The 11880-nt window shown below is 34.1% G+C and overlaps 1 protein-coding gene across 9 annotated transcripts in view; it reads right to left on the bottom strand.

Annotated features, from left to right (window-relative positions):
- Positions 1 to 11880, bottom strand: part of NOVA1 (NOVA alternative splicing regulator 1) — a 155443-nt gene that overhangs the window by 5890 nt on the left and 137673 nt on the right. Inside the window, exon 5 of one of the 9 annotated variants that reach the window (XM_070053338.2) lies at positions 88 to 6186. The exons of the other annotated variants lie outside the window; for them this stretch is intronic. Coding sequence (XP_069909439.1) covers positions 6181 to 6186 — 6 coding nt within the window. The 3' untranslated portion in view covers positions 88 to 6180. Of the gene's footprint in view, positions 1 to 87; positions 6187 to 11880 lie in introns of those variants that run through there. 9 annotated transcript variants of the gene reach the window in all.

Here is an 11880-nt window from a genome sequence, read left to right as displayed (position 1 = left end):
TACTTTGCTATCCTAGAAAAAGTAAAATAACAAATTGAAAACTAGTTTAAACATAACTTATAAAAGACAAATATCACAACTATAAAGTGGCTTTTTTCATATTTTAATTCAGTTGTCTTGTAAAATTAAAATTTCCAAAGGTAAAAGCAAGTTTCAGATCTAAATTATTAAACAAAATTTTTTCATTGAGTCTCTGTGCATTTAGCAAAAGAAAATATAAGAAATTAGTACGTTAAAGGGAGGGAAGCATAATTTTACACCAATGTAACATTTTATATAGCTCCAAAATCACAAAGCTCTTGCTGATTCTTCACCTACTGAAGCTTTAAGAAAATCTTTTGCTCTAAAACACATAAAAACAAATAATGCAGAATTAAAGTGCAAACTTAATAGATAACAATAGGAAATTTCTACCTTGAGTTAATTTAAGACATTAATTTCATGTTCCTTATCATCTAAAAATTTTTTTGATATCAAATATGTTGTTTCATGATTGTTTTTGAGATGAAGACCAATAAAATCATCCCTAGAATTTTAGCGTTTCTACCAAACTGACACTATTTTAATGTTTTTTTTTAAATAAGTTTTTTCTAAATAATTAATAATTTTAAAATTTCCAAGGACTTTGGGTATGTTATAGCTAGTTGAGAATTATGTTACTTGAATGTTCTAACTAGAATTGTAAGATTACTATCATTGATTAGGAACATCATTCACTTTTCTAAAAATAGGGCTACTGTATTAACAAAGGATACGGAAAAATTACTGCAGTAACTTGGGTTATTACAAGAATCCAGTGGGACTACATGAAGGAGAGCCATTCATGTTTATTTGTTGTGAAATACCTAGCCACAAAATCAGCACATTTTGACTAATCACATAAAATAGTAACCATAAGAGATATAAAGTCAGTATGAAATTTCCCTCCCTCCCCCCAATTAAAGCATAGATATTAGTATGTAACATTTTATTTTGGTAGTGTGAAGGTAGATAAGACTAAGTTTTGTGGCTCAAGGGTAGATCAAAACTTGTGATTGTTGTGTCACTGACAAGCACTGAAGTAACTCTTTTCCTTTTTCCAGATAATAAAGTGGGCAGATTGAGATAATTTATTGAAATTTGAGCAAGTAAATTAGTTATTAGGTTGAGATATATTATAGGATATTTCATTAGCTAATTTTAGCAAGCACAGAGTTGATATATTTAATAGATAAATCTGAATAAGGATATTTTAAAATAATACAGCCATGCAATTTTGCACTTGAAGGCTGCATCTAACAGTGAAGGTATAATGCAAATTCTAACAAGGTCAGCTCATTAATTTATTTATAATTTATGTATACATATTACACACATGCAAACTCCTCTTTGTTTCTTCCAACACGCAATTTATGGTTGCAGTGGAATTTTGTTTCACTCCAATGTGTTTTACAATTATTTCATTTTGTGGAAAATAAACTAAATTTTTTGGAAACATTTCTTGCAGATGTCAAATATGTCCCTTATATCCCTTAATTAAGTACATTCTGTTTTAAGAATTAGATTGAATAGTACTTTCTTTAATATTTGTTAATTTTGTTCAAGGACGTCTTTTTCATAGAAACTTATTTGTCTGAAAAGCTAATGCTATAATCAGAAAGTGAAATCATGATTACATCCTATGGCAATTACAAAGATGAATTTGAATCACCCATTTTATCTGTGCCTAAGAAATATTGAGAAAATTTACTTTAAAGGATTAAAGTATCTGAATGTTGAATATGGTTATATTGTTAAAGTAAGCATTTTTTTCTCAGAATCAGATTTTTTTTGTAATAATACTCATTACAAGCTGGAAAATTATAGTGCTTTACCATAATTTTACGGAGAAAAATGTATTAATCAATTAAGAATATCAAAAGACCTGGTGTTAAATGAGACTCCAGTAATACAGCTGTTTCATTCAGTGTAATGACTGCCCATACGATGACAACCCAGGAACAAAAGAACATAGGAAAGGTTAATGTTGGAAACAATTCTATAAGCTGTTTATAAAAGATCCTAAAATTTCTAATTTTATAATATCACTATAAAAATTCAAAGTTTTATGAAATGCAGGAAGATGATATAACCTTATTTTTAGCTATACTGTGCATTATTTTCATACTATATTTATTATATTAATTAGATTTTTTTAAAAAAGCTAGGACTAGTATTCAAAAGAATTTACAAATGTGGGCATGATACCAACATTATTACTGAACAGTAGCTTGTCTTTAAAATTCATTTTCCCTTTACTTATTGTTTTTTCAATATTCAAACATTCTGAAATAATATATACCTCTGAAAGTGCATTGTCTTTTGATAAAAGTAAGCGTCATCTGAAAAATCTGTGTCTTTGCAAATTAAAGAATCAGAACACATCACCTATTTTTCTATTAATGATATTTTTATATGGTTAGTACTATCTTCTGGATTTTAATTTTAACTATTTGAATAAGCTGATCTAAAATATATATTAATCTTAACTTCCATTGTATCATTGTAGGCACCAAGTGTTTGCTGGCATGACTGATCTGTCAACATACACATGAAATAATTGTGTCCTATGATTTGAAAACTGACATATGCTCACATCTTAATATTTATAACATACATTTCCTAGCCTTAGACAATAATAGACAATTCTGTGTAAGTTTACTGATCTTAAAAAATAAAAGAAATATAAATACAAAGTCATTAAATTAAAAATTTAATAAATATAAATACATATGGAGCCTAGCTAAGCAATATGTCACCAAATTTTATTTTTGGTACCAGGACATGAAAATGCTTTTAGACTTACACTGTCACTTATCCCTGAAGAATTCAAGACACTATGTCTGTATTTACCTGTACATTTACTATTAATCTACTATGCACGTATACTGGAAACAGACCCTCCGGCAAGAAGGTGAGACAAAAAGAAAAGGGAACTCATTTGCATACTATCATAAAGCAAGCAGTATTATAGTTAAAGTTTATGTATTAGGCTAGAGTGAAGAAGAAGTAAGACACCAATGTGGGGGCTTGGAGACGGCAGACAACTGAATACTGTTGGGAGAAAAAAAAGAGATGGAAAATGGTGTAAGCCGGCCTACTTGCTGACTTTTTAGACACTGGCATACAGTATTTCCCAAAGCAGAAGTCCCTGCATTGTTAAATAATGGTATGCAATGATAAATGGAACATTCTAATTGCAAGTGTGGATTCATATTCCTTAATGAAGGCTGGCAATGTAATGACATAAACAGATATTCTTATTTCTAAAGAACTAAGGGGAGAAAAAAATAATTTAACCTTAAACAGCACACAAATTATTTTGTGTAACATCTACATGACTAAATCAGATATGTTCATGACAGTTACAAATCGGTTTTCCTTTCAGAGCTATGATCTATATCCACTACCAACTATTTAATCATTTATGAATGCTTACTGAATGGCCCAGGCCTGTATTGGAAACTGGAGATAAAGATGTTGTTACAGTCTTTAAAAAATTTACAGATATATCAAAATGTGTGTGTAAACATATCAGTATAACAGAATCTTAAATGTGTTGGCACAAAAGTATGCAGAGTATAAAGGAGACATAAAGTTTAAATGGAAGGAGTAATTAAGAAAATCATTGAGAGATGGCAGTCATATTGACCTAAATGTCTTCCACAATTCTTTCTCTTTTCTTTTTTTTTTAAGATTTATTTCTTACTTGAGAGGCAGAGTGACAGAGAGGGAGCAACAGATTTTCCTCATGTTAGTTCACTCCCCAAATGTCCACAAGAGCCAGGCCTGTGGCAAGCTGATGCCCAGAGCTAGGAACTCCATCAGGGTCCCCTGAAAGGGTGGCAGGGAACCAAGCTCTTGGCATCTTCCACTGCCTTCCCAGGTGCATTAGCAGGGAGCTGGAATGAAACCAGAGAAGCTGGGCTCAAACTAGCCCACTGATATGGGATGCCAGTGTTGCAAGCTATGGCTTAAACCCACTATGCCACATCAGCCTCTCTTTCACATTTCTCAACTATCAGTACACTATTTTTTTCTTTTACTATCAAATAGTCCCATAAACTTAAGCATATTTCTGCACTGGAGAGTTCTTTTTTCAAATCTAAACCCATTTTAATAGTGAATATCTATTTAAATAATGACATAAAGTAAAACCACCTTTAAACCTAAATTTTCCTCATTTTTAGACACACTTATTTCTATCAAATAAACATAAGATCAAATAATAACATAATTATACTAATTTTGCTAGAGGTTAATATTCCTTATCTACACTGCTTTGTGTTTTTAAAACTTTGGAATATATATATATGTGTATGTGTGTGTGTGTGTGTGTGTATAATGAGAAATCTTGGGGATGGGGCCTAAGTCTAAGCATGAAATTCATATATGTCTCACACACATACACCTGAAGGTAACAGAATGTTTTTAGTGTGCTTATGTTTGGAATGTGATATGTCACAGTAAGTCAGTTACACAATTTTCTACTTTTGTGCTTGAAATGTTTTGGAGTTTGGAACATTTCAGATTTTGGATGTTCAGATCAGCAACATTTAGCCTGAGGCATTTTTTCTTCTTTTCATAAAAAAAGGCAGTGAAGTGATTATTTCTCTGTTTGCAATCACAAAAGAAGAATTTGTTTAAGAATCTTACAGTGAGTAATAAAACTACCATGTAGATAAGTTTTAATATGGGCATGTTTCTCACTAAAGATTAACTTTAAGATAAACAAATTCACTCCTTTGTTAAATGAGAAATCCAATTATGATCTCGCAACTATAAAGGAACAAGTATCCTTAAGCATATTTCTGCATCATCCTGGCAAGAAAATTATTAAACTGTTTCATAAAATAGTACCTGAAAACAGACACAAAACCAGTTTCAGTATAATTTGAAATCTCTCAGTCAACTGTATAGAGCATTTTCTTTGGGGCTGCTGTATCAATTACTACTTACTTCTATTCTTACATATATCACTTATTTCATGTCCTTGTTCATTCACTCACTCATTCAGCTGTTATTTAGTGTCTCTTCTTCTGGCAACAGAGCCTGTCTTCCTTTGGGAAATGTGCTTGCTCATTCTTAGTGTATGTGCTTTGGGTCAGGCTGATAATCTTTTACTGCCACTAGGAATGGAAAGATGGCCCAGGTCTGACCTGTAACTATTTCTACCTCCCTGGCAGTTGCTGATTTGGGGCTGAGCACGCAATACAGAATGGTTCAATAAGAACTAGCATAAGGATGGGTAAGCTGGTGGGTAGAGGTATTTGTGTTCCTAACATACTAGAACATCAGTCTGGCATTGCTAGTATCTATGTGGCCTCATATAAAAAGAGGAAGAAATTGGCTGAAAATAAACCCACCTAAGATAAAAAGGAGACTCTAGAAGTGGAGAGAGAGAGAGACAGAGAGAAAACCCAGAGAGCATTTTGGCATCTGAATCTAACTGGGTCTAAGGCCAGGACATAAAAAATGAAATAAGTCACTTTGAGTTGAGTTTTTATAATTTGTAACTGATCAAGCAGCATCTTTGAAAGCATTTTTATGCTATTGTTACATCATTATTACCTATCAAAACAATACTGACATTTTATTGTATTTCTTAATGCTTAATTGTTAAGATTAATTTGTCTTTTATCAAGATATATCCCACATAGATTAATTAGGAAAAACACGTTTCAATTCCCTAAATATTAAAACACAGGGCGCTGAGGGTGCACTTAGTAATATCCACTGGAGATGCACTGGGCTATTTTGAGGGATCTACATTGAATTGACACCCAAAGAAAACTGAAACAAGGACAGCACCTTTTCTTCTGTCTTACAGTTTAAATACATAAAGAATAGCCTTCTTGAAATGTACAGATTTGTAGGGGCCAGCACTGTGGCATAGCGGGTAAAGCCACCACCCGCAGTGCCATCATCCCCTTTGGGTGCTGGTTCGAGTCTCAGCTGCTCCACTTCTGATCCAGTTCTTTGCTATGCCCTGGGAAAGCAGCAGCAGATGTCCTTAGGCCCCTGCACCCACGTGGGAGACCTGGAAGAAGCTCTTGGCTCCTGGTTTTGGATTGGCGCAGCTCCGGCAGTTGCAACCATCTGGGGAGTGAACCAGCGGATGGAGGATTTCTCTCTTTCTCTCATTCTGCCTCTGCCAAATAATTAAATCTTTAAAAAAAGGAAATGAACAGATTTGACAAAATGTGAAAAACAGAATATGAATACAAGTATCCAGACAGAATTTAAAAATCTGTTCTTATAACTTTCTTCTTGTCTGTTTAATCTGACTTACGTCTATTTACTAGAAAGGCACAGAGAGAATTAGGAAGAGGGTGGAGATAGGTAATCTTTCACCCCTGACTCAATACTCAAATGCTCCTGATAACCAGGGCTGGCCAGGCTGGAGCCAAGAGGCCAGAATTCAGTTAACTGCTGCCCCCCAGGGTACACATTAGCAGGAAGGAAGACAGAATCAGAAGAGGAGCCAGGACGTGAACTCAGGCACCCCAAGCAGTGTCACTAGCCCCTAATCTACTTACTTTTGATAAAGGTGACGCATTTCATAGGAGTATCTACCTTTTGTCATAAAATACTATGCTTTTTTTCTCATGCATCCTTATGCTCCACCACTACCAACCTCATATTTTAAACTCGAGAGCCATCTGTGACTTCTATTCCTCCCTAGATCTTTATATCCTGTAAGGTACAGTTGATGCTTTTTTTTTCCCCCTCTCCAAATGCTTTTGGTGCAATCCTACTGCTTTATTCTATATAAAGATTAGTGTGGTATAACAGACAGAGTCAAGAATTGATAACAGGTATGGGGTCTCACCCTAGATCTTGCTATGTGATCTTTGTCAAATCACTTAATATTCCTCATTTATCAAATAATGTGGCTTGATAAGATTGTTGATGAGGCATTATTTTAGCATTAGGAAAAACCCTTCAATGATCACCCCTTAAACTTGCCACTGAATTATCCAGACTGTCGTTCCAGCTTCATTTTGCATGGAAAGCTCCTGGACATATTCTATATTAGTCATTTTTCTGTCTTTGCCTTTGTTCTTTCTTTTGTTCCAACTGACTGGAATGTTATCTATGTACCCACACTGTTCATAAATCTTTGTTGAAAGCTTACATGTCATGCAAGAGCAGTTTAAATACAATCTACTTTGTAAACTCAAACCTGATTCCCTAAAATCTGAAGTGTCAAAGTACTTTTTTACATTTTATATTATGTTACTTATATATGCTGACTGTAGCACAACAGATACTTATCTCTTACAAAATTAACATTCCACATTTGCATCTGGCTGAAGTTATGAAACAGTCAATTGTTAAGAATATAAAACAGGCTGGCGCCGCGGCTCAACAGGCTAATCCTCCGCCTAGCGACACTGACACACTGGGTTCTAGTTCCGGTCGGGGCGCCGGATTCTGTCCCAGTTGCCCCTCTTCCAGGCCAGCTCTCTGCTGTGGCCCGGGAGTACAGTGGAGGTTGGCCCAAGTGCTTGGGCCCTGCACCCCATGGGAGACCAGGATAAGTACCTGGCTCCTGCCTTTGGATCAGCGCGGTGTGCCGGCCTTGGCGGCCATTGGAGGGTGAACCAGCGGCAAAGGAAGACCTTTCTCTCTGTCTCTCTCTCTCTCTCCCTGTCCACTCTGCCTGTAAAAGAAAAACAAAAAAATCTGGATTTGTACAATAACTAAATAATATACGTTTTGAAAGATCCCATCATGGCCACACAATGTGTCTGTATGTCTGTGTGTGACCACATGTATATAAAGTACCTGACTTTGGGTTCTTAAGAGTAGCTATTATCTCCAAAGCCTAAAAACCAAAAGTTGTATCATAAACATACTTAAGTATATGAAAATATGAATTCATAGGTATTTTAATCTTATCAGAATACTACTGAAATCAACAGATTTATGCTCACTGAAAAATCTGCTAACATTAAAATAATTAAATATGCACTGTCTTCCTCCTAAATTTCCATTGTGGAATTATGTTTTTCCTATATTACTCTGTAGTTTCTTACTCATTTTTTTAAACATTTGTGTTTATTTATTTGAAAGGAAAAGTGATAGAAGGAGTGAGAGACAGAGATAAATCTTCTATCTGCTGTTTCATTCTCCAGATGGCCACAACAGCCAAGGCTGGGCCAGGCCAAAGCCAGGATTTTGGAAAACTGTTCAGTTTTCCCATATAGGTGGGAGGGGTCCACATACCTGGACCATCTTGTGCTGCTTTCCCAGGCCCATTAGCAAGGAGCTGGACTGGAAGTGGAGCAGTTGGGACTTGAACTGATACTCCAATATAGGATGCTGGCATTACAATTGATAGCTTAATTCACTAAATCATAACGCTGACCCCAGTTTCTTATTACATTTGTGTCTAGGCTTCACTGCCATACAAAAGGTGGTGGGTTCTAGAGGTCTAGAATACAAATATATTTGGGCTTACTTGACTAAATGGTGAACTACATCAATTAATAAGATGGCACAAATTATGGTTTCTGTTGATTCATCATCACAAGCCATAACTGATACAATGAACTTCCATTCCTTGTCGTGCTTCAAGCAACTGCATTTTTAACCCAAAATAACTGCTATATAAGATTAAGTGCCTTTAGGAGTTTTATGAAGATTGTACTTCTTTTTATGTCCTCTTCTAAAGGGCTGCACTTTATTTTTCTCTCTGTCTGCAAGATACAACAGAGGAAGACAAGGAATATGTCTATTTTTCATGCTTCTTTGGAAGACAGAAAATTAATGATAATCTCCACAACATTTTTTCACTTAACACATTATTTCACTTTATCCTTCAGGCATTATTAATTTTTAAATTTTTTTCTTGTGGTGAATGCTGAGTAGTTTTTAAAAGATATATTACATTTTATCCCAGAGAAGCACACATTTAGGAATAAGAAAAGTAGGAAGAATCAATACTTTCCAGGTAAAAAAGAAGAAGAGAAGAGCAGCCCTTCAAATTATTTCTGTCATAGTAAGATGATAAGCATCCTAGACATAATTATACCAAAAAAGAAAACCAATAGAAATAAATAACTATGAAGAAACCATGAAGGTCATAAATGATAAATTATAATAGGGTTTGCTATTATTTTAAAATGAAAATAATTTGGGGTATTGTCTTCTTAGTGTTTAATAGGCCACATTTCATCAAATTCAAGTTTCATTCAGAGAAGGCATATCTGAATCATCAAATATTTGTCAAGTTTTCAAAAATTATTTGAAACCATTTTATCATTATTAATTTAAACTTCCTCTTAGCACTGCCCTTTCAGGGCATGTAAAATAATACATATGTTTAAAGTACTTAGTTTTCTTCTTTTTTTTTTTTTAGATTTATTTATTTATTTGAAAGTCAGAGTTACACAGAGAGAGGAGAGGCAGAGAGAGAGAGAGGACTTCTAACCGATGGTTCACTCCCCAACTGGCTGCAACAGCCGGAGCTGTGCTGATCCAAAGCCAGGAGCCAGGAACTTCCTCTGGGTCTCCCACGTGGATGCAGGGGCCCAAGGACTTGGGCCATCTTCTGCTGCTATCCCAGACCATAGCAGAGAGCTGGATCAGAAATGGAGCAGCCGGGTCTCGAACCGGTGCCCATATGGGATGGCGCCGCTTCAGGCCAGGGTGTTAACCCACTGTGCCACAGTGCCAGCCCCATAAAGTACTTAGTTTTCATAAGTGAAAAAAATACATTTGAAGTATTTGGATTTTTCATTTGATAACAAATGTTTTCAATTTAATATTCTAAAGTGAACTTAATATTTACCTTAAAAATGTAAATAGCTATGAACATAAAAATAGTGGCAGTGTTCACTGAAGCAAATCAACAAGAAAAGGAGTGAAAGGTGAGGATAAAGGGAATCCACCTGGGACATTTTAAAATGCCTATCAGACAACCAAAAAGAAGACACTAAGCAGGTGACTGATTTTGCATCAGTGGAAATGTATGTTAACATTGAAATAGTGTTTAAAGTCATGAGAATAGATAAGATTCCCGAGGGAGATGTAAAAGTGAACAAACGATTCACTAAAGAGTGAATATTAAAGAACTAAGTAAAAAAAAAAAAAAAAGAGAGAAAATGTCTAACTTCTAAAAAATTCAAAGTAGAACAGCCAAATTTACCAAGACAAAAAAAGGTAAATCAAATGTAAATGATCAAAGGGATAAATTATTAATTTCTTTTATAAACAGTTGTGGCAATATCTCTTGCCTTTTGGAAATCATCCTGTAGTATTCATTAAATTATGAAATAAACATGATGTTTTACTTAGCTTCTTTCCTCCTACAATCCATCTGGGAAACTATCCAAAACATAGAGAACGTCATATGTACTCAACAGTAGGGAGTTCCTATATAATATTATAAAATAATATGGAAACATCAATATGAAATTTTAAAAATACATAAGTATGTGGAGTTTGAATCAAATAATGTAAAATTTATAAGAATATGAAAGTGAAATAAGAGAGTAATAGAGATTGGATTTCAGATGAGTTTTTTTTGTCATACCAAATAAACCTTTACCTTATTTTGACTTTTAAAATGTGTTAACAAAAATAAATGAAAAATTATTCTAAAATAAACAAATTCTGCAAGAAATGAATAAATAACTTAAAATACATTTATAAAATTTCTGGCTCTAACAACACAATTTATTGAGTACCTACCAAGTGCCAGGTGCAATTCCAGATGCTGAAGATAAAGAGGAAAATCAAAGGATAGGGGGCTGGTGGTGTGGTGCAGTGGGTTAAGCTGCTCTTTGCAATGCCAGGATCCTGTTATCAGTATTGGAGTGTCAGCCACACTGCTTTCCATCTAGCTTCTTGCTAATGTGCCTAGGTAGGCAGTGGAAGTTGATCCACGCAGAGGACCCCGATACCCTTGGGGGAAACCAAGATGGAGTTCCTGGCTTCTGGCTTTGGGCTGGCCCAGAGCTGGATATTGTGAGCACTTAGAGAGTGAAGCAGCAGCTGGAAGATCTCTCTCTCTCTCTCTCTCTGTCTTTCTCTCTCTGTTGCTCTTTCAAATAAATTAATAGATAATTTAAAAAAAATGGGCATGGTATCTCTGCTTTTATGGTTTTTCTTTTGCCATACAAAAACAAGAAAATATTTAAATGCATATTAATATTGATAAATACTGACTGCATATGAATTGTTGATAAATAACAGAAAAACAGATTTAGAAAAATAATTTTAAAATTGTAAACAAAAAGTTCATAAACATGGTTTTAAATGAAAATCATGTAATTAAGCCTAATGTCAGTTGGGAAAACATCATTTCATGTTAGAAAACAAAGTTAATCTAGAAATATAAAGCCTTTTAAAATTTTGAATTTTTTTCATGGATTAATACTCGACAATGTAACCAAATTAAGAACGTTAATATTGGTAATTTTGGAAGGAAACATCTCATCTGTGTTTGAAAAATCTACCTGAATTTAACCTTATGTGACTAGGTAATTAATTATAAGTGAACCTTTTGCAATTTAATTTTTATATTGTTTTTATAAATTTTTATTAAGCCAGTTTACCACTAAAATATTTTCAATTAGCTAAAAGACTGATTTTTTACAAAATTTAAAAAGTTACTGAAATTATGATTGCATGTGGTAGCCATTTTATATTAACCAATTAAGCAATTTTTATATTTTAATATTACTAACAGTTTAATGAGAATACCACTTTTTTAAAAAAGCTGCCTGTATTTCAGCATCTCGCTATTTAAGGGTGGTTGGGATTTAACTATCACAAATGACTGTCACTAATAACATAAAAATGTCATGAATTATTCTTATTTCATTTACACTTAAGATAAACGTTCACTCA

Source organism: Oryctolagus cuniculus, chromosome 12 (assembly GCF_051225735.1).
Source record: "Oryctolagus cuniculus isolate XC-2025 breed Fujian yellow rabbit chromosome 12, ASM5122573v1, whole genome shotgun sequence".
Taxonomy (NCBI): Eukaryota; Metazoa; Chordata; class Mammalia; order Lagomorpha; family Leporidae; genus Oryctolagus; species Oryctolagus cuniculus.
Note: the sequence above shows the minus strand (reverse complement) of the source record. Positions and strands in the feature narration are given on the sequence as shown.